Genomic DNA, 24661 nt, shown 5'->3' with positions numbered 1-24661 from the left:
AAGAGGATTCCTTCCCCTGAGCCACCTGGAAAGCCCAATACAGCAGACTGCATATATCGCTACAATTCAGTCATGAGTTCTAGGGGTCTGAATCCCACTCCCCACTTTCAGAGTGACCATGCGTTAGGTGCCATGAATCCCCACACAGAAAGTGCTGAAATCACATTCCACCATGCCTTCTGGGTTGGTGCTGGGGCTGCTTGATCAGTGTGTTCTGTTGTGCTTTGGTATAACGTTATTTTGGGTAGAGACCAAACTTCCTCTGCATCATCCTGCGTGGGCAAGGGAGCTAGAGGCAGTTTTTCCACCCCCAACCATACACTGATGGAGGTTCCCCTTTTGGCGATAGTTAACAAAGAATGTTGGTCAAGATTACAGAAAAACTCTTGCTATTTAAAGCACAAAAAAAACTACTCTGTGTCTACAGCCATGACCAAAGCGGAAGGTGAGAGTAAAGACAAACCACAATCAATTACATGTTGTTCTTTTTGCCTACTTGCAAAGGGCAGTTCTAGTCAACACCATTTGAGCTGGAGGAGGTTCATAGCCTGCTGTGCTTTATCGGATAAAGTGCTGCTAATTTATTTGTTGTTCAGTGGCTAGGTTATGTTTTACTCTTTGAGACCCCATGGACTGCAGCAAGCCAGGCTTCCCTATCCTTCACTATCTCTCAGAGTTTGCTCAAATTCATGTTCATTGATTCTATGATGTTATCCAATTTATAATAACACCCATTTCTTGGTTCCTTCTTCCTTATAACCAAGTGGAAGAAGCTGAGCCCTAGATTTATCAAAACATCCTGCATTACTGCTGTAGTGACAATGAGAAATATCCCTGAGAAGCTGTCCAAGCTAATCAAGTAAGTGCTGAGTTTTGAAGTCATCACACTTTTTACCAGAGTCTAAGGTTTATAACAGTTTTAAGTTTTGAAACTGATGAAAATACCATGAAAGACCTCTAAGTATATTAATGTGCAGATGGGCCTGCTAACTGGTATTAGATTTCCCCTTAGGATCATCTATCTGATCAGATGCTGCACACATGTGCACCTAGGCAACTTTCCTTGATCCCCAGAAGCATAACATATGGCTGTTTCTGGTCCAGTCGTACTAGTTTTACAGCTAGTTTACTAAACACGCCCTTGGGCTTTCCAGGTGCCACTAATGGTAAAGAACCTACCTGCCAATGCAGGAGACATGAGATGGGTGTTCAATCCCTGGATCAGGAAGATCCTCTGAAGGAGGGCATGATAACCCACTCCAGTATTCAAGCCTGGAGAATCCCATGGACAGAGGAGTCTAGAAGACTAGAGTCCATTGGGTTGCAAAGAGTCGGACACAACTGAAGCAACTTAGCACATATGCAAACACACCTTTCCAGAAATTGAAATATTCTTCAGGGTACCTCTGTCATACAACTCTCATTTGCCTAGGTTCAAATCCTGGCTTTACCATTTAATAGCTGGGTGACTGACTTACATAAATTTCTTTATCTGTAAATGAGAATTCATAGAATTTACAATAGTACCCCTCTTACAAGGTTGCTGTGAAAATTATGATTTAATTCTAGTGAAAGTACTAGAGCAGTAGCTAGCACATGATAATTGCTATATAACTATTTGCTATTATTTTTATAACCCATATAATACTCACAGCTGTATAATTGTCAGGGTAGTAGATCAGGGGACCAGATCTTTACTCTCTCCTCGCTCTAGTCTCTTAAGGCCCTTCCCTTTTGCCTCCGCCTATGCCTGGCATTCTTATATTTACCCTTACCAAGGCCTGAATTTTGATTTACCAGCACTTGCTCATGCTTGCTTACTAGCAGCTGCCATTTGTTTCAGTGTCTCTGCTATTTTCAGGGATTCCCAATAGGCCATTTTGGATAAATTCTGACCAGTTAATGACTCTTTTGCAAATTAATACAATAATGAATTATTTACAAATAAGTGGCCTGGTGCATTAAACATAACAGTATTAGTAATGACAATGTGATATCTGATTTTTTTTTTTTTGGCTGCCCCATGAGGCTTGTGAGATCTAAGTTTCCTGACCAGGAATTGAACCTCAGCAGTCAAAGTACAGAGTCTTAACCACTGGACTGCAGGGAATTCCTTGAGCCTGACATTTGATGCAAAGTAGAATTTACTGTAGATTATTTCAATCCCAAACAATTTAATGATTAATCTTCACCTTTTACCATGATTATAAATACATATCCTGGATTCCATAACTTTTTTCATTTTCCCTCCATTTTACATTACTCACAATCACTAGTTTTTAACAATCATTTTCTGAAAAGCACATTTAACTGCCCATAACCCCTTAAATTCAGTATTTAATAGCTCTCATCTTTATGCCTCCAAAGTACAAACTGCTTTTATAAGCTCTGAGAATATCCAATGGTCAACTGCAAAATGAATAACAAAACCTTCTACTTTAGTCTTTTTTTCTTTGGTTCCTCCTTACAGGTACTAAGCGATAACTCCCTAATTAAAAGTGCTAGGTACTCTGCTAATTACTGGGGACAGGAGGACAAATAAGACATAATTCTTACCCTTGGCTAATTTTGAAAGAGATATGTATAGTCCCATAGGTGTCAGTCCCCTTGCCCCCATCCCTTTGCTAACTGCCATTAGGAGGCAACTGGACCATTTACCCTATCAGCAATGGCAGAGGATGGAAAGGAGAGAATTAGTAAGGGACTGACTTAAGAAGGGAGGGACAGAGAGGAGGAAAGGACAACACTTACTTAGGCTCCTGACTAACTGTCAGGGAAACAGTGCCTTTCATTTTAAGAATGCAAGAAGATTAGAGTTCTGCATGCAATATTTTAGGAGTCTGTGAGACTGTGCAGGAAGAACAGTCTGCCCTGTTCACTCATTAGGTTTGGCCAATCTTAACACTCCACCTGCCTCATTTTCCAATCTCATTGTTAAACTTTTCAGATATATTCCCTCTGAAATTTTCTTTAAAATATCATTTCAATGCTTGTTAAGGTAAAGGGGAAGGAAAAGCCTATTTGCCCCATGCAAGGTCAGTTAAAAGAGACTCTGATCTGTTTTTTTTTTTTTTGGTCCCAGTAATTATGGGTTAATCACTTGTCTTTCTTCGGAAGGGCTGATTTCCTTAATTTTATCAATAACAAATATCAGTCAAGGGATTAGGCTGGAGGGAGGGAAAATGCACTTATGGAGAGCAAGGCCAAGTTTCTGGGTGTTTGTGGGTTCCTTCAGGACTCCACAGGGCTCACAGAAGTCCATTGAAGAGCCCAGGTGAAAAGTGACAGCAGTCTTCCCAGGAGGTGTCATATGTCCTAGGAAAACTTTCACCAAAGTGTGTCCTGTGAAAAAGATCTCTCAATTCCCCCCCTACCACTCCACAACCAACCAACTAATCATGATTCGATATGAAATATTTGTGACTTGCCAAATTTGACAGTTTTATCTTGCAGACTCATGATACCAATAGGCATATTGAGGCATCAAGAGCCCTACACTAAAAAAACGAAAACAAAAACCTGTTTAACTTTGAACCCAGTATATGTCCAGGAAACATTTTTATCATTTATTACAAGTGAAAATCTCGTGGCGCTTAGAACACATTTTGGGACAAATTACCCCAGGGACTCCTCCAGTTCTAACAACTATTGTTCAGGCTACTTCCCATATTTTCCTAACTCCACTGCTCCTGACTTCCTGATAATCCTTTTGGCTGCCCACATGACCATAACTCTCAAATTATGAACTGAAACTCCAGCCTGGCCTTGGCTTTTAGACATGACCCTACTGTCCCCAGCTTCAATGCTGCACAATCCCACAATGTGCTGACCACAAAAGCAGCATTAGGGTCAGATCCAGGATGCTTGAGTCCTGCACATGGAATCTAAAACTGGAGTAGCCTTCAGCTTTAAAAAAAAATCAGATGAAATGACATTGTGTAATTCTGCCATTCTACTTCTACTTCCTTTCCATTCTCTCCATCTCTCTTCCTCTCACCTACAAAATCCCACAGCCCAGCAGACAAATGCGCACTATTTAGTAAACACTTAGTTCAATCCCTGGGTGGGGAAGATCCCCTGAAGAAGGAAATGGCAAGCCATTCCAGTATTTTTGCCTGGGAAATCCCATGGACAGAGGAGCCTGGAGGGCTACAGTCCATGGACTGGCAAAAGAGCTGGATACAACTTAGCAACTAAACAACAACAAGGCATTTTAGTGTCCATGACAAAGATGAGTCAACTGAGGTGGTGTTAAGTGACTACTAGGCTGGTGATAGATGTCATATCTACACATAGTTCGTAAGTACCTTCTGGGCAGGGACTCTAGCTGATTATCTTTTGGTTTTCACTCAGCAAGTAACAAAGTGATTACATCTGTTATAGTATAGCTATTAGCCCTGACTCTGTGCCTCTATTTCAACGAATACTGTGCAGCCAGGAGCTTCCAAATACCCAAGACATTAAAAATTAAAAAAAAAAAAAAAAAACATACTAGATTAAGAAAAATGCAAGAGTGAGAATCTTAGTTGGAGTCACTGAACAGAGACAGACTCCCAGACTTCCCTTTTCCCAGCTTTGAACCACCTCCTTACTTGTTCTTCAGTCTTTCGATTTCCCTTATCTTTGCTCTAGGATAAGTCTCTTTAGTAGACTCTTAGATATTCCCTCTGGAAACCAATAGGTAGAGTCCCTTAGGCTCACTCCATGCTAGTCTAGTCTTCCTTAGCTTTCAGCTACACAGCTGTCGCTTCTGCTAAACCTGACCCAGGCCTCTCCAATAAGGCACTTCCACATATGTCATACCATGTGAAAAGTAACAGCAGTCTTCACCTTCAGCATCCACAAAACGTATGTAGGACAGATATCTGCATATTATGGTTGAAGAAAGTAAGGCAATAAGGCACTTCCACATATGTCATATCATGTGAAAAGTAACAGCAGTCTTCACCTTCAGCATCCATAAAACGTATGTAGGACAGATATCTGCATATTATGGTTGAAGAAAGTAAGGTTAGTAAACAGTGATAAATCCAAGAGTCACAACAAGGTTTTTGATTCCGAGGTCAGTGTTCTTTCCTCTACAACTCATGGCCCTGCTGTCAGGCTTGTTTGTATTTTGCACTGGAAATAAGCTCATGATTTGGAGCTGTATTTCCAGTATTTCCGGGGCTATGAGGACTCATTAGTATTCAATCTGCTTAGCCAAAGATTCCATTAACGACATACAAGCACTACAGTGATCTTAAATCCAAATGAAGTGAAATATTGATCTGAGAAACTAAACATACCCTTTAAATCATTAATGACCCCCTATTTGTCACAAGACCAAGTTTAAGAAATATTTTGAGTTTTTAAATAAAGTCTTGGTATCTACTCTAAGAAATTAAGATAATAATAAATGACCTCAGGGAATCAGATCTCTATTCCATTCAAAAATTCTACTAAATCCAGCAATCACAACTTGCTACAGACTTCAAAGGCCTAAAGTGTATTTCTTCTTCATAAATGGAATACAGGCCAACATTTTTCCCTACCTGAAGACTGATTAAAACTGTGGGTTGGAAGTAAAAGTTAAGAGTTAATAAAGTTTTATTGGAATACAGCCACACTCCTTCTTGTGTATACTGTCTATGATGCTTTTTGCTAGGTTGACAGAGTTAAGTATCTATAACAGAAACCATATGGCCTGCACAGCCCAAAATATTTATTATCTGGCCCTTTACAGAAAAGGTTTGCAGAACTTGACCTAAATAATCAAGGCAACAAACCACAAATTAGTACTATAAATGTTATGATATTATATGATAACACTATTATTGATATTATAACACTATTGTTATGATATTATAACACTATTATTATAGCACTATGTTATAATACATTCGTACTATCATTTTCCAGAATTAATCTTGGTTCCATCCCCAGCTAGCAATGTGATCCCAGGCAAGGAAAAACCTCTAGGTTTCAGGAAACTCACTGGTGGCACAATTGATCTAGCACATTTGGGGTTACAGATGACCCTGGGATGTATTTGGTAAATTAACAATGTTACAAGGTATAATCTTTGGTTTGTTATTGGTCTAAATCCCACATGCCCAGCATCCTTGTAATTCAGTTGCAGTTGCCTTCCTATTTTTCACAAAAACTATCTTCCCCAGGAATCTACTGCATGTGAATTAATAAGCCAACAGGTCATGCTTTTTGGTCAGTGCTGCTCAACCATGAATCACCTGTGGAGCTTTAGAAAAGAAAACTATAATACCTTGGCTGAATCCCAAGCCAATGAAATCACAAACTCTAGGGGTTGGAACCCAGGTATAAGTTGTTTTAAAGCTTCCAAGGTGATTCCAATGTGCCGTCAAGGTTGAGAACCACCATTCCTGGTGTCCTGGTAACAGACTTGGATCAAATTAGTATATTCAGTGGAAGCTGTATGAAATATATTTCATGATTTTAAGCTGTTGAGCTGAAGTTCCACCAAATTTATATCACAAAACGTGGATTCCATGAAGACTAAAATTTTAATAAAACTGGTTTAGGCTTGCAGCATCAATTGACTCCTGTGTAAGTCATAGCCAAAACTTATGTGTTGAGCATGAGGCCCTCTTCAACATCTGGTTGATAAAGATTATCTCATTTTAGAACCCAGTACTGAAAAAAAAAAAAAAAGACACCCGCTGGGTTTACATGAAAAGCTAACTTGAGAATCCAGAAGGAGATTATTTCTGGCTGATGGAGAGTATGGCAAACTTCTCTATGGAAGAAGAGACTTCTGAAAATAATAAAATTAAAAAATTTTTTTGACTTCATAAACTCTGAAGAAATAAAAACAGATGTAAGAAATGAACCTGAAGGGCAAAAGATGGTTTTTCTCCTAAGAGCTATAGCCAGCTCATTTATTCAAGATGTCTGGTTTATAAATTAACCAGAATCTTGGCTTTTCCTTTTCCTTTTTACCCACTGCCAAACTATTTTCCATTTATTCACAATAAATTTATCTGCAGGTCCAGAGAGAAGACGAAAATCAAACTGGCCAAAATGTTTCATAAGGTTTGACAAGGATGTTGCTAAAACCAAACAGAATTGTTTTTCACAATGTCAATTACAGCAACCAAGACTGGAGTACTATTTCTCTACACAAAGGGGAAGATACATCCTTTTCATAAGCAAATCTTTCCTGACCTAGTTTGATTTTCATTCATTTTGTATCTGCTTTTCTGGTTTATTTTTCTGAACTTGATTTCTCTAAACCTGGTTTCCAGCACCCAAAACATTCCAGCCTAATGCTCTCTGAAAACTAAGTTCAGAAATTTTTACTGCTCTAGTGCTTATTGCCCAGGCACAGATCACAGGTAGATGCAGACTTCGATTACTGACAGTTTTTTTAAAAATCTGACAAGGTAGGTGGTTTTCCAAAAAGGGCATGGTGACAATCTGTGATCTATTCCAACTCTTTTTATCTTGATACTCTTTTAAGACAAATATTAACATAAACATCATTTGACTAAAATTTTAATGCTTAACAGCTTATGTCAATATTTGCTTTCCTTATTCCTGGCTGTGTAATCAGACCAGCAGGCCTCATATTTTTCCCCAGGCTACAATTCTAGACCAGGAGCACAACAGCATTGTGTGTTTAGCTTCTAACACTGTGGGGGATTGTTCCAAGTCATGCAAAACTTAAAAAGCAAATACTGATCTAGCTTATCTTTTATTTCTTGTATTATTTTTTGGTTGATAGAGGAAGGAAGTTAGGAAGAAAAATAATCCAATTTATCAAATATAACCATTTCTCTAATTCTGAATTTTAAAACTGCATTACATAAGTCATATTTAGTTATGTCTAACTACAAAGAAAAAGTTTATTCACTCAGTGATGAAACCAATCTTATTACGCTCTTGTTTAAAATTCTACAATAGTACTGAAAGATCTATAGGAAAACTCTCCATTGTTTCCAAACAGGACCCTTAATCATCAGACATAAGCCTGTAAAGGCTTCATATCTGCCTACTCACAGTCATGCACCCCTAATGTTCTATCCACATTCTGATCTTCTCCATTCCTGTAACACACTATACCTCTTTTCATGTCTGTATGATTTTGCATATCGGTTCCCTTAGCTCAATAGTCTATCTTTAAACACATTAATCTAGTTTCAATGTCACCATTTTTGAGGAAATTTCCCTGAGTCAAAAGAACAGTCAGTTGCCCCTCCTTTTCTATTCTCCACACACACATTTTTTTTTACCTATACCATGACACCTGTCATGCACAATCACTGCTTTTACTGGTTTTCTACCCTTTCAAATCAAGTTTTACAAGAACTGTTGAAGAGGAAACATTTCTAAACTGCTACATTTTATTCTATCTCCTTTCTTTTCCTAGCATTTTCCTAAGGGGAGAATTTCAAAGAGCTAAATGTCTTAAACAGAGGAGGGGAAAAAAAGAAAAACAAAAAAGGGAAGGGAGTACACCCTTGGAACTTAGCAAAATACCTTAAATAGTTTCTCTTCATCTTGCCACAATTTTCTTCATGCAAACTATTCTCTGAATGTCTTAGTTTCAAGAAGAGTGATGGAGTGCTTTCTGTTTTTAAAGGAGTACTCAGGCTGCTGGGCGGAGAACAGAGTTCAAGAGGTTAATAATCTAAGGGAAAGTTTGATATCTTTCAAAGCAAGACTGATTGACAGACTGGATTGACAGACTAGGGAGAGGGAAAAAAAGATTCAAGAAGACTAGTTTTAGGCTTGAGCATAAGAAGTAATGGTTACTACATAATGATATGGGGATAACTGGGCTACAAAGGTTTAGGGGTTTTTTTATGAGAAGAAAGAGAGTTTTTCCCCAGGCTAAGTTATAAAAACCACCATGCAGAATGACCAACTTCCATGACTAACATTATTTTTCTTCTCAGAGGCACTTTCCTGTGGCCTGCTTCAAGATATGACTTAAAAACTACAGATCTTGGGTCAATTAGCAGAGGAAAAATCCTTAGAAGGGTCTGATCTGAACAGGGCTTAACAGGGACTGTGGGAAGGAATAAGTTAGAAAATGTATTTAAATCAGAGTGAAGACCTTCAAAAATATATTTCAGACCAATAAAAATTTGTGGGCTTCCCTAGTGGTCCAGTAGCGAAGACTCTCTGCTCCCCATGCAGGGGGTCCAGGTTCAATCCCTGATCAGGGAACTAGATCCCACATGTCACAAGTAAGACTCAGTACAGCAAACTAAAAATAAATGTGTTTTTTTTTTTTTTTAAATTAGCTTCCTGGACTTCCCTGCTGGCTCAGTGGTAATGCAGAAGACACGGGTTCCACCCCTGATCCAGGAGGACCCCACATGCTGCAGAGCAACTAAGCCCACCACAACTACTGAGCCTGTGCTCTTAGAGCCCAGGTGCTGCAACTACTGAGGCCTGCACACCGTAGAGCCCTTGCTCCACAGCAAGAGAAGCCACCACAACGAGAAACCTGCACGCTGCAACTAAAGCGTAGCCCCTGCTCTCCACAACCAGAGAAAAGCCCGTGGAGCAACAAAGACCCAGCACAGTCAAAGTAAAATTTTAAAAATAATTTTTTTAATTAGCTTTGATTTTATATATAAGAAATAGTACAGAGTAAAGAAGACTAATAGAGCGGTAAGCATCTAGGAAAAATCCTTTTTATTTTATGAATGAATGGTATTCCAGTGTCTAAGGAAAATTGTTCAGGTTTAAATCTTTCTTTTCTTAATTTTAAACAAATTTTTATCTTTATTATGTTACAATTATACATATTTGAATCCATGTAAACACACAATACTGTCATTCCATTTGTCCCCACTTTATATTAAGTGATCTTTACATTAAGCAGAAACAGGACATGATATTGGAAACTTCACCATCTGTACCTTCTTCAGTCAGCTTTCCTCCCCACAGTCTAAAATGAGGCCATACCAAACTGCTTATGTGTCACATAACATGAGAGACCTTGTGGTTTCTCTTCTGGAAACTTTGCACATTTCGCCTTTCCTTTCTCCAGGGGGTCTTCCCAACCCAGGGATCGAACCCAGGTCTCCCACATTGCAGGCGGATTCTTTACCAGCTGAGCCAAAACGGAAGCCCTCCTTCTGCCTGGAATCCTTTAAATATGCCTTCCCTCATATTTCCCCATTCCATGAAGTTGACTTCTTAATTCTACAATTTGAGAGCACCCCAAATCGTGTGCTCCCACAGCCCATTATGCACACAGTCCTATTTTCCCATCTTGTATTTTTTTGTTTGTATGTTTGGTGGTCCATTTGCTCCAAGAGAGCACAGATCATCACTTGTGCTTTCTTATGTACCCCCACTGCTTACCAATAGGCCTAGCACACTGAATACCTATTAATATGAAAGTACTCTGGGGATTTTTATATTGACTACTCCAAAGCCTTTGACTGTGTGGATCACAACAAACTATGGAAAATTCTTAAAGAGATGGGAATACCAGACCACCTTATCTGCCTCCTGAGAAATCTGTATGCAGGTTAAGAAGCAACAGTTAGAACTGGACATGGAACAACAGACTGGTTCCAAATTGGGAAAGGAGTACAGCAAGGCTGTATATTGTCACACTGCTCATTTAACTTATATGCAGAGTACATCATGTGAAATGCCAGGCTGGATGAAACTAAAGCTGGAATCAAGATTGCCAGGAGAAACATCAATGACCTCAGATATGCAGATAACACCACCCTTATGGCAGAAAGCAAAGAGGAACTAAAGAACCTTGTGATGAAAGTGAAACAGGAGAGTGAAAAAGCTGGCTTCAAACTCAACATTAAAAAACGAAGATCATGGCCTCTGGTCCCATCACTTGATGGAAAATAGATGGGAAAACAATGGAAACAGTGACAGACTTTATTTTCTTGGGCTCCAGAATCACTGCAGATGGTGACTGCAGCCATGAAATTAAAAGACACTTGCTCCTTGGAAGAAACACTATGACCAACTTAGACAGCATATTAAAAAGCAGAGACATTACTTTGCCAACAAAGGTCCATCTAGTCAAAGCTATGGTTTTTCCAGTAGTCATGTATGGATGTGAGAGTTGTACTATAAAGAAAGTTAAGCGTGGAAGAATTGATGTTTTTCAACTGCGGTATTGGAGAAGACTCTTGAGAGTCCTTTGGATTGCAAGGAGATCAAACCAGTCAATTCTAAAGGAAATCAGTCCTGAATATTCATTGGAAGGACTGATGGTGAAGCTGAAGCTCCAATACTTTGGCCACCCGATGCAAAGAGCTGACTCACTACAAAAGACCCTGATGCTGGGAAAGATTGAAGGCAGGAGGAGAAGGGGATGACAGAGGATGAGATGGTTGGATGGCATCACTGACTCGATGGACATGAGTTTGAGCAAGCTCCAGGATATGGTGATAGACAGGGATGCCTGTCGTGCTGCAGGCGACTGGGGTCACAAAGAGTCAGACACGACTGAGCGACTGAACCGAAGTGAACTTTGGGGATGGTGAAACAATAGATGATTTTGTCTCTCAACTTTCCGAACTTTCTGCACACTTGTTATACACTCTTCATAAAAAAAGACTTTAAATCCCTTTCTTAAAAACGACCCCACCAATTGAAATTACCACCAATTTCAGATCACAGTGACTTGAACCTGGTTGAATTTGATAGTTGGAATAACTAACACAGTCCTTTATTTCAGTGCTTGAATTAACAGTCTTTTCTGAAACAGCTAAAAGCAAAACAAATGAAATCTCACCTCAAGTAGAGATAATACTCAGTTTTATGCAGCTGAAAGTGGAAGAAATGAAAATCTCCCTCAAGAAGAGATAGATACTCAGATAAACTGAGAAACAGAGTGAAAGTACAGTCCAGCTGTCTGTATCCTAGAACACAGAAGCTGTGCGTCCTGAGTGCTTATTGTACTATGCCATTTGATATAAGGGACTTGCGTATCCCTGGATTTTGGTATTTGCAGGAAGTCCCCTGCAGATACCTAGGGACAACTGTACCTCACTAGATCTACGCCAGCCTATCTGTAGACTGGATTTTAGGGAGTTCTAAGTGGGGTAGAGAATTTATTTTTAATCCTAGTCTTTTCCAAGCTGGTTATATTAATATTACTCCAGGAGATGTTGGAATTATAATATAATTATATATTCTGTATATTAATATTCTGCATATAATTATATATAGTCTATATATAGAGTAACATAATTACATATAGAAATATAATTATAATTTCATATTCTAGGATTATAATACCCAGAATATGAGAAATATCTGCTACAACTAAATACATCAGAAAATTGTATATTTGCTAAAAATGTTTTACATTAGTTAAGTCCATTTGCTCTATTAGCAGTAAGCATTAAACTCAAAACATTCTCCCTCTCCCCCGAAACTCTCCTCACAAGTTTATGTTGAATAAAAGGTGAATATAGGTTCCATGGGGCTTGCCTGGTGGCTTAGATGATAAAGAATCCATCTGCAATGCAGGAGATCCAGGTTGATCCCTGGGTTGGCAGGATCCCTTGGAGAAGGGCATGACCGCCCACTCCAGCATTCCTGCCTGGAGAATTCCATGAACAGAAGAGCCTAGCAAGGCAACATCCATGAGGTCACAAAGAGTCAGACATGACTGAGCAACCAACACTTTCACTTTCATAGGTTCCATAAGAAAATTAAAGGTATTTTTCTGATGTCTGTCTTAAACTCAAATGTGTCCAGGTTCCTAGCTCTTGAAGAGCCCAACACTCCTCTTTAACACATAAGTTCTCATTCTGCATAAAAGCAAAAAGTTCCCTTTCTCCCTACGTTTTGGAGTCCTCCTGGGGAAACTTCCTCAAACCCTCCCTGGTTGTTGCTTGTTGCCTCAAACTCCTGGCCCAGTAGCACAGGAGCTAAGAGGATGAGCTGTAGCATGAAATTCTGATTTGCCTCCTGGTTCCATCACATGTTAGCCATGTGATCTTGAACAAATTTCTCAACCTGCCTAAGCACCACTTTCCTTGTTTATAAAATAGATATAATCACAATGCCAGTCTCATATAGTGCTGCTATGGGGATTAAAGAAATGGGAAGTATACTGCTTGACATATGACAAGCAACACCTACACACACAGAATGTCTATTATGCTTTGTTAATTGCTTCTTAACATTGTAAACTACTTCTCGAAAGGTCTTTTCCTGTCCCCATATTAATTTTCTAAAAAACATGGATACAGCCACCTCCTCTAATTCTCCCAGTTTCTGCTGAAGACTAGGAAATAACAAAGAGAAATTACAATTAAAAAGCAAACAAAAAAGGATGAGGAGGACACAAGGTAAAATATTAGCTGGCTTCTTCTAGCTTACTGATTAAGCCCTCTTTCTGCTTAGCCCTGGCAGGCTGTCAAGCTTGTAGACTTCACCTTAATAGCATATTTGGGGGAATAGAGGGAGGAACAAGGAAAGCTCATGCTTTCTCAGTACTTACTGCCCCAAAGTGCTGCTTTTTCTTTTCTTTTTTTTTTTTTGCTGCTTTTTCTTAATTAAAATTTGTTAACATAGAGGAAGTAGTTTGAAAGTGAGAGACAGTCCATCAAATGGTAGAAATATCAGTTAGTGAGACATAGAGAGAAGACGACAATTTGTGTTATTTGCTACTGCTAAGTCGCTTCAGTCGTGTCCGATTCTGTGTGACCCCATAGATGGCAGCCCACCAGGCTCCCCCGTCCCTGGGATTCTCCAGGCAAGAACATTGGAGTGGGTTGCCATTTCCTTCTCCAATGCATGAAAGTGAAAAGTGAAAGTGAAGTCGCTCAGTTGTGTCCGACTCTTCGCGACCCCATGGACTGCGCCCATCAGGCTCCTCCATCCATGGGATTTTCCAGGCAAGAGTACTGGAGTGGGGTGCCATCGCCTTCTCCCTAATGTTAGATCTTGGCTATGTTTCTGAGCCAGCTCCCTTCCCACTCCCCTCAAACCATTTCCCTACTACCGCCACCTCAGAATTGTAGCTTTACCCTTACAAAACAAAAAAGCCTGTCACAACATTAAGTGGTTTTTCACAAAGTGTTTTGGTCCCCACATAGCGCTGCCACTGCCAGGAGTCCCAGTTCTATATCCCCCAACCTACACCCCAAATCTGACCCTTATCAAGACCCTCAGACTTTGACTCCTATCTCCCTTTTTATTTTTTTAACTTATTTATTTTTAATTGGAGGATTGTGTTTGTTTCTGCCATATATTAACATGAATATAACAGCCATAGGTATATGTATATTCTCTCCCTCTTGAACCTCCCTCCCACCTTCTACCCCATCCAACCCTTCTGGGTTGTCACAGAGCACCAGATTTGAGCTCTCTGTATATTACAGGAAGCTTCCACTGGCTATCTAATTTTACATATGGTAATGTATATGTTCCAATGCTACTCTCTCAATTCGTCCCACCCTGTCCACAACTCTTTCTCTCTGTCTGCATCTCTACTACTCCCCTACAGATGAGTTCTTCAGTACCATCTTTCTAGATTCCATACATATGCACCAATATATGATATTTGTCTTTCTCTTTCTTTTAATAGACTTCACTCTGTATAACAGGCTCTTAGGTTCATCCTCCTCATTAGAACTTTCTGACTTCACTCTGTATAATACACTCTAAGTTCATCCACCTCATCAGTTCCTTTTAATGGCTGACTAATATTCCAAACTTCTTTATCCATTCATCTGTCAGTTTACACCTAGGTTGCTTCCATGTCCTGGCAATTGTAAACAGTGTTGTGATGAACACTGGGGTACAGGTTTAAATCTTAATCTTGAATTATAATTTAATTTACATACCATTTGAATGAAAACCATATTATCATTCCTGCAAAGACTGACAAATACTTCCCATTGAATCATTCTTCATGTTCCATTTTTCTCTTCAGTTTTCATGTGTTTGTCTACAAGCAAAAGTTTTTAAAAAGGAAAGTTTCTTCAAGTCATTAAAAAAAGATAAAACTTTTACAAATAATATGTACACTAAATGCACATACTCAAATTTTTTCTTGAACAACTTAATAGCAATAAAATAACCAGTGGTGTGGGCAGGAAGCACTACATTATTGTCTTTTCAGTTTAAAAACCATAAAAGGAACTTCTAAAACTCACACTTATAGTGGCCCCTCACTATAGCGAGTTGTCCATTAGAGCAGAAAATTCGAGTAGCACTTCTCTCCAATGATCCTTAACTATTTGAAGGTGTAATGAGAAGAAACAGATGTTGTGTCAGAGAAAGAAAGAATTCACTAACCAAGAAAGGAAATACTTCCCTTTTGCTGCTTTAAAAAAAAAAAAAAATTCATGTTTAGAGTGTGATGGTAAACCATGTGGAGATCACAAAAACTTTAAACTTTATGCAAGAAGAGTAGAACCTCTGCAAAGCAACTGAGGCTTCTTCCTAGATAATGGAGGGAGCCAAGGCAGACATGAAGTGGGTTACTCAATCTCTAGCAACTACTAGAACCTGGGAAAAGAGCCAGCCAAGACTGTGCAGCTGCAGGAGGGAGCTTCAGCTTCCTGGCTGCAGAACTGTGACCAGCCCCACCCTTGGACTTCCATACTCGGTGCAACTCCCTCCCCGCTGCCCCTCCACCCCCCCAAGGCCTAAAGAAGGAAAGAGTGACACCGCAAGGAAAAGAATCCTGATAAACTATGAAGACTACCTCTTTTAAGGTTCAGTTCATTTTATTTAACAGTGTAGACAGCAGTGTAGACATTCCTCAGGAAGGTTAATAGATCCATGCAGACAGTGGGAAAATAGCATCACAGAATTAAACCCATCTCAGTTTTAAAAAATATTTTTAGCAGAAATTTCCTGTCACATGATTACATTTCTACCACATAGAGTTTCATTCCTCTTTGAAAGAATCAATTTTTCATTAATACACTCCAGAATATTGGAGGAGAAAAACGATGGCTGAATACCACTAACAACAACAAAAATACTTCCATGCCTGTCTCTATTTGCTATCTCATATTGAAAAGCAGGTAATATTCACTCTTCTGAACTCTGCTAAAACAAGAAGACTGGGATGGTGGATGATTTGTTTGCTTGAACAGAACAGTATTCTGTGCAGTAGTACTTGAAAATGTTTAGTAGCAAATATTTCTTAGCTTTGTTCACACCAGAAATGAAAGAAAAAAAGAGAATTTTTTTTTCTTTCTCTGCATCTGATTTTCTTTCTCTGCATCCTCCCGTCAGTGACTAAATTTTCAAATTTCTAATGTTAGTAAGAATGAGTCAGAGAAAGAGAACTATTAAACTTGTATTTTGCTAACCCAGAAAGAGCCTCTTGGAAGAAGCAGAAACCATAAATAGAGCACATATTTTAATGTTAAAGTTGAAAAATAATGTGAATCTTATTCTTAACTTAAACCAAACTCTGCAACTTTCATGCCCTTTAAGCATCCTGTTGTAAAATGACCCACATAAACCGAGGGGAGAAAAAAGAGAAAAGACACACTAGAAAATGAAACTACTTACCGTCATCAGTGGACATCATTTCATATATACTGAAAATTAGTCTACTTTGGTTTGATAAGAAAATATTTGGCTTTACTCTTTTAAAGTTCATGTGATAAAATCTCACTCCTGGCTCTGAAGCCTCTCGCAGCCACAGGTCAGCCGGGAGCTCTGATGATGCACTGCTTACTTCAGGACCTTCTCAGACCTCACTGCTCACGGACAACCTCATGCATAATATGCCACTCCTCCCCAGAGGAGGGTTGCTGCAGTGTTCTTCAAAAGACCAAGTATATGAGGATGGAGAGATGTCTATTTATTACAGTAAACAACAATGAAAGCTCATAGGAGCATAAAATGCACTAGAAATACACTTGGGAATAGGACAGTTTATAAACTGGCTAATTCCTGAACTATTAGTAATGCTCTAAAAAAGCCAACATGAAAACAGTTTGTTTCCACTTGAACTGGGTCCATGCACTGGACCAAAGAGGTTTACAGATTCAGGATTCACAGGCTTAAGATGTTAAAATGTCATTTTGAAAGATCTCAAATGCTATTTTGCCACTGAAGACTTTCTATTTTAGCATAGTTCACTGACCTTGGTGCAGGGTGAATAACTACTACTCATAAATTTCCTAAGGAAACCAAGTTTTATGTGATTTCAGAGCACTGTTTACTTATTTTTATATATCTTTATAAGTTTATATCATTTACCAGTACTTTCAAAATTTCTCATAGCCCTGAAAAATCAGAAAGTGTCAATTAAAATATGTATAAAATTACAATGAAGTAACAGGCTATAGACATCACTCTCACAGTTGAAAGAAGTGTTTCCAAAACCCTCCTTTACTGTGTCCAGATGCAGTGGTTCTCACACACCAGATCACCTGGATGGAATTTTAAAACTCACACTGCCTGGTCCTATCTCAGTTGAATTCAACCCCAGAATCTGCACTTCTAACAAGCTCCCAGGTGATGCTGACACTGTTGGTCTGGGACTACACTACAGGAACCACATTTGGAGAACTGCTGGGGCAGAGACTTGATACTCAGTGGCAGCCTAAAGCTCTGACTCAATTGCACCTGCTTAGGAACTGCTTAATATCAGGGCAGGTAGGAAACACTCAAGGTGTGGTATGAGGGAACTATGTATTACACACTCAGATAAGGCTCATCGGGAAGTAGACTTATCAACTTAATTCTTAATAAAAGAAACTTGCATATTAGGGATGAATAGACAATTACAACATGGAGAAAAGGAGTCAAAGAGAAAACACCAGAATTGCCTTTTATGTCCTTCACAAACTTCACCTGTCTGTTTAAAATTCACTGTGTCAGGAAAACTCTTTATATTTGATACCAAAGATCACTTAGCCTTGGCAAATTTCAGTAATGCAAAAAGCAGAATGTTTCCCTGTCATAAAATGCTCCAATTTTGTGCTTGCTGAATTTTGATAGCCATATTTAAATTATAATCTTAGGTTTGGTTTTCAAACAAACACCTTTTCTTTTTTTATAGCTAACCTTTACTTTGTGCCTGGTGCTCTGGTAAGCACCTTCCATGCAGCATTTCATTAAATCCTCACTGTGAGGTAGTAATAATTTATCAATATTTTACAAAAGAGAATGCTCTTCTGCAAAAGGAATAAATAGTATAGGTAAGGTATGGAGTAATAATTACCATTCTGCAGAAGAGAAACCTAGGTTTAACAGATTAAAAATCTTGGCCAGTAACACTAGTAAAATAATAACCTTTAAGAAATTCAATTCTCTTTTGCACAATAAAGATATAATAAAATTCATGTTTGAATCTATATAGTAAAAACCACAATAAGACTTGTAGCTGCTGCTGCTGCTAAGTCGCTTCAGTCGTGTCCGACTCTGTGCGACCCCAGAGACGGCGGCCCACCAGGCTCCCCAGTCCCTGGGATTCTCCAGGCAAGAACACTGGAGTGGGTTGCCATTTCCTTCTCCAATGCATGAAAGCGAAAAGTGAAAGTGAAGTCGCTCAGTCGTTTCCGACTCTTAGCGACCCCATGGTCGGCAGCCTACCAGGCTGCTCCATCCATGGGATTTTCCAGGCAAGAGTACTGGGGTGGGGTGCCATTGACTTGCAGCTAGAAGTGATAATTACAGTTTTAAACAAAATATCATTGACTCTTATTGTTCACAACAGATAATCTGAAATTATATTCGGCATATACCACAAACTAGTGACTAAATTTAAGCTACTCACTAGCAGCCATGGCTGCTGCTGCTAAGTCGCTTCAGTCGTGTCTGACTCTGTGCGACCCCATAGATGGCAGCCCACCAGGCTCCACCGTCCCTAGGATTCTCCAGGCAAGAACACTGGAGTGGGTTGCCATTTCCCTCTCCAATGTATGAAATTGAAAAAATAAAGTGAAGTCGCTCAGTCGTGTCCGACTCCTAGCGACCCCATGGACTGCAGCCCACCAGGCCCTTCTGTCCATGGAATTTTCTAGGCAAGAGTACTGGAGTGGGGTGCCACTGCCTTCTCCGAGCAGCCATGGCCGTTTCTTATAAAGTTAAACCAGCACTTCCATATGACCCAGCAATGACACGCCTAGGTACTTACCCAAGTGAAACTAATACTTACATTAACAGAAACATGCAAATGAAAATTTTATTTCTTTTAATTGGAGGATAATTACTTTACAATATTGGGATGGTTTTCCCATATATCAATGTGAATCGGCAACACATGTGTACATGAATATTTACAGAGGCTTTATTCATAACTACCAAAAGCTGGAAAATACACAATTGACCTTCAATCAGTGAATAAATAAGCAAACTGTGGTAAATCTGTCTTTACAACCCTCAAGAAATGAGCTAAGGATACTTGCATGTGTGTTAGTAAGGAAGCCAACTTAAAACACTAGAGGACTTCCCTGGTGGCACGGTGAGTAAGAATCCCTTGCCAATACAGAAGATATGGGTTCAATCCTGGTCCACAAGATTTCACAAGCCACAGAGCAACTAAACCCATGGGTCACAACTACTGAGCCCGTGCTCTAGATCCCAAGAGCCACAACTACCAAGCCCATGTGCTGCAACTATTGAAGCCCAGGTGCCTTGAGTCTATGAGAAGCCCACACACCAGAACTTAGAGTAGGCCCTGCTCACCCACAATTAGAGAAAGCCCACACGCAGCAAGCAAGACCCACTGAAGCCAAAAATAATAAATAAATGCCACACATTTAAGATTCCATATGACATTCTGGAAAAGGCAAGCACAGTTCATTTCAGTTACTCAGTTGTGTCCGACTCCTTGCGACTCCATGGACTGCAGCACGTGAGGCCTCCCTGTCCATCACCAACTCCCAGATGTTACCCAAACTCATGTCCATTGAGTCAGTGATGCCATCCAACCATCTCATCCTCTGTCATCCCCTTCTCCACCCGCCTTCCATCTTTCCCAGCATCAGGATCTTTTCAAATGAGTCAGTTATTCGCATCAGGTGGCCAAAGTACTGAAGCACACAGGGACAAAAACTAGACCCAAGGTTGCAGGAGGGTGGAAGAACTGATTTGATTACAAAAGGGTACAACAGAATTGCCAAAGGTGATGGGAATGTTTCATATCTGCATTGTTGTGCTGGTTATATGACTGTATGCATTGTCAAAACTCACAACTGTACCCTAAAGAGGGTGAATTTTACTGTATATAAATTATCCAATAATTAAAAAAAACCAAAGATTTTTGATATTATCTATTGCCTTTCTCATCATCAATAGTAGAGATAATTACTGGTTCATTGTATTTGTTTCCTGTGATTTTTTAAAAAATCTTGAAAAATTAAAAAGTAACCTAATTAGCTCCCCACACAATGTCCATTTGTGAACAATGATGTTTATAACAATATATTTAAAAGGTTCTTTCAAATTAATGTTTAATTTAGTTAATTAATAAGATTATTTGTCATTGACATCAGTCTTGAAAAATATCTAAACTCCAGGCTAACCAACTCAGTTATTCACTTTAGTTATGTATTAAAGACTTTGAAGCAACTTAATATGCACGCACAAAGACTTAGTGGGCTGTCACCCTGCTATCAGGCTTCTCCTCCTCGTAGAGTCGTTATTTCTTTACAAATTCTGTTGAGTAAGGAAGTCAGAAAGTTCTCCCAGTCACAAGGTATTTCATAACCGCTTGCTTTATCACTATATTAAACTTAGTTTACTTTTTATTAAAGGCTGCTAGTATCTTCAATAGCTTACCATTTCTAATGTAAATGATCTAAAACAAAAATTTTACCATGTAACCTGTGCTTCTTGAATTAAAATTTACTAATTTATAATGTCTAAAAAAGAGGGGAGAGGGGCGGGAACGAAGTTGTCTGACCTTGCTTTTTTTTTTTCTGGCCAAGCTGTGCAGCACAGGATCTTAGTTCTCTGACCAGGGATTAAACCCATGCCCTCTGCGGTGGTAGTGCAGAGTCTTAACCATTGGACCACCAGGGAAGCTCCTGTCCCAGTAATCTGGTTTATAGCTACCTAGCATATCATCTCGGAGAAGGCAATGGCACCCCACTCCAGTACTTTTGCCTAGAAAATCCCATGGACGGAGGAGCCTGGTAGGCTGCAGTCCACGGGGTCGCTAGAGTCAGAAACGACTGAGCAACTTCACTTTGACTTTTCACTTTCATGCACTGGAGAAGGAAATGGCAACCCACGCCAGTGTTCTTGCCTGGAGAAGCCTGGTGGGCTGCTGTCTATGGGGTCGCACAGAGTCGGACACGACTGAAGCGATGCAGCAGCAGCAGCAGCAGCATATCATCTAACATATAATTGAAAACTTCCATGTACTAATGGCAAAGTTGGCTTAAATAATTATTTACTGATAAATATATTTTGGCAGTATAAAAACAGGACAATTATACCAAGTGAAAGTTAGTATTTCACTTTGTTCAAACAGAACAAGAAGTTGGAAAAAATAATTAAAGTACTTCTTACTTTCAGTTATTAACTAAGGAGTAAAATCCTCAAATTGATTCTCCAATGATATTTAACTGGGAGACAATCTCCATTTTCATAGAATGAAATATGAATCTTAATCTATTTTGCACACTTTAGTACTCTAATAATCATCTAATAAAATCAATTTGTTATTAAAATGATTTCCTCATTGACTTAAAAAAAACTATAATTAAAAAGCCCAATCAAATGATGTGTAATTTCCATTTTGTATGTCTCTGAATCTTAATGAAGTGAAGCCTATAAGTTCTTGAATGCATGCTAAGGAAATCGTGGGGGATGTTTTGTTTCTTTGTGGCCATGCCATGCAGTATGTGGGGTCTTCCTCAACTAACGACTGAACCTCCCCCCTCCCCTGCATTAGAAGCATTAACTGTTAACCACTGGACCACCAGGGAAGTCTCTAAATCTAGTTTCTTGAATATTCTGTCCCAAACTATTTTTATACAGATCTTCAAAACAAACCAATTATCCCTCAATCTCTATTCTTTTAAATTAAAACAATTTTAATATATATTTAAAGATTTATTTATTTATTCTTTGGCTCTGCTGGGTCTTTGTTGCTGTGCGCAGGCCTCCTTCAGCTGCAGCAAGCAGGGGCCACTCCCTAGTTGCGGCCTCTCACCGCAGTGGTCTCTCTTGTGGAGCATGGGCTCTAGGCACAAGAGCTTCAGTAGCTGCAGCACCTGGGCTCCACAGTTGTGGCTCACAGGCTCTAGTGCTCTGGCTAAGCAGCTGTGGTGCACGGGCTCAGCTGTCCTGTGGCATGTGGGATTTTCCCAGACCAGGGATCAAATCCACGTACTCTGTATTGGCACATGGACTCCTTACCACTGAGCCACCAGGGAAGCCTCTTAATATATGTATGTATGTCTGTGAAAGTTGCTCAGTCGTGTCCGACTCTTTGCGACCCCATGGACTATACAGTCCATGGGATTCTCCAGGCCAGAATACTGGAGTGGGTAGCCTTTCCCATCTCCAGGGGATCCTCCCAACCCAGAGATTGAACCCAGGTCTCCCACATTGCAGGTGGATTCTTTACCAGCTGAGCCACAAGGGAAGCCCCTTTTAATTCATTTTTTATATTAATTATTTAGTCACTTAAAGTCCCAACCACACAGTATCATTAGACAGTCCCCCAAACCAGGGTTTCCTGATGGACGACAATACAATCGTAGGTTAAACTGTTGCTCATTCTGGGTTTTAGCTCAATTCTATTAATATTCTTCTACTTTGGAAGACTATGATGAGAAGTTATACCTCTCTCTAACGGCATGTGGATAGGAATAGTTTGTATATTTTAGGTATGCAATTTAGGAGAAGAAACCTTGTATCTGAAGTGTTATATGACTTTAACAATGCTCTTCTGGTTAAAAACATTTAATCTTGGATTAGAAAGCCATTCCTTATGAGCCTAAATTATGGAATTGATCCTCATGCCCCAATTTATAGTTTGTTTGACCTCACCTATAGATTTCCTGCATCACACCAGTCATTTCATCTGTTCACATACACAGCTCAGCAGTAAACACAATTTTAGGTTGGTAATATTTCAGCATTTCCCCTATCATGTTCCACTCTTTAAGATAAAGGCATGCTTTTCATCTAATTTTGCTTTGTACTAATCCCAAATCATTGATATTATCTAAATTCAAAGCAGGAACAAAGTTAATTGATAAATATGATGTTTCTTCTTTCATTATGGCCATTATTTTTACAGAACTTCTTTGGATTCCACTTGAATACCAAGTAACAACTCTAGACTGGATGAGCTACATATTTCCTGTAAGTCACATCACTTCATCAAGAAGTTAATTCTGAGATTTCAAGTTCTACAATTCCAGTATTGCCACCAGCTAGCTACCTTTCTTACTCTAAACGAATCCATTCTTAGCTATGCTTCATTAAAGAACATATACCAAGCACTTAATATCATGCTGGGCAAATAACAGGTGCCCGATTCTCTTCTCTGTTCAGTCACTCCGTATCCTTCTGCCTTACGCATCTCACGACGGAGTCACTCTTTACAAACGCCCTTACTCTAGCAGTTTAGTGTTCTTTACCTGCATCTCTTTCATCTGCCAGAAAGCCTGAAGGCAGGAAGAGAAGGGGATGAAAGAGTACGAGATGGCTGGATGGCATCACTGACTCAATGGACATGGGTTTGAGCAAGCTCCAGAAGATGGTGAAGGACAGGGAAGCCTGGCGTGCTGCAGTCCATGGGGTTGCAAAGAGTCAGACACGACTGAGCAACTACACAACAACCATGATGATGTCCACTGATAGGGTTCTAGCACTGTGGTTGTCATGTATCGTGAACAAAATATTTCTGCAAGTATTAAATGGGTATATTAAATAGGTACAGAATTTCAGTTAGGAAAAACAAAAGAAATTCTAGACATGGATAGTGGTGATGGTGGTAAAACAATGTGAATGTACTGATACTAGAGAACTGTACACTTAAAAATGGCTAAAATGATCAATTTTATGTTGTGTATATTTTACATATACACATATGCTATTCCTCAATCTATTTGTTCATGTTCTCTACTGCCTGTACTGTTTCTCTGCATTCTTTCCTTTCTTCAGGGTCTACCTTGAACAAACTATTCACTCAAGGGTCCAACTCCTCCACTAAAATATCTAATTCCAGTACCAACCTCTCTTAAACAACCTCCTTCACTGGAGAAGGGAAGCTTAAACTTTATCTTGAGGGATGAAGATTTCATTATGCAGCAAAGAGAGGGAAAGGATCTTATTTCAGATTCTAAATTGAGGAAACCTGTAGCAGATTCACAAATTTCATTGTGGCTTGCAGAACTATTCCTCACTTGTCAGCTGATATCCTCAATGGCTACTTACTGCATTGAGAATGAAATCCAAACTCCTTATAAGGCCTCAAGGCACTGTCCCTTGCTTACCTTTCTAGTCTCATCTCTTGCCACTGTTTTCAAAATATGTTTCCAAACCACGTTCCATCAATCATGGGTTTTGAGAAGGAAGTTAAGAAAAATGCTTTCTTTTCATAAATTTCCACAGAAACTTTTTTCCCCCCTCCCCCAACTTTGAAATAGCCATGCAGTTTCCAGAAAAGGCTCCTCTGAGGCTTTAAGAAAATAAAACTTGAGCTTTGCCCTGGCCAGGTCAGATAAAGGGTAAATAAAATACAGCCAGTTACTTG

The 24661-nt window shown here is 39.4% G+C and overlaps 1 protein-coding gene across 4 annotated transcripts in view; it reads right to left on the bottom strand.

Annotated features, from left to right (window-relative positions):
- Positions 1-24661, bottom strand: part of FGD4 (FYVE, RhoGEF and PH domain containing 4) — a 229996-nt gene that overhangs the window by 91294 nt on the left and 114041 nt on the right. Inside the window, exon 1 of one of the 4 annotated variants that reach the window (XM_027541688.1) lies at positions 16501-16921. The exons of the other annotated variants lie outside the window; for them this stretch is intronic. Within the exon in view, the coding sequence (XP_027397489.1) occupies positions 16501-16591 (91 nt within the window). The 5' untranslated portion in view covers positions 16592-16921. Of the gene's footprint in view, positions 1-16500; positions 16922-24661 lie in introns of those variants that run through there. 4 annotated transcript variants of the gene reach the window in all.

Source organism: Bos indicus x Bos taurus, chromosome 5, assembly GCF_003369695.1.
Source record: "Bos indicus x Bos taurus breed Angus x Brahman F1 hybrid chromosome 5, Bos_hybrid_MaternalHap_v2.0, whole genome shotgun sequence".
In the NCBI taxonomy this organism is placed as follows: domain Eukaryota; kingdom Metazoa; phylum Chordata; class Mammalia; order Artiodactyla; family Bovidae; genus Bos; species Bos indicus x Bos taurus.
This window is presented reverse-complemented; position numbering and strand designations above follow the sequence as displayed.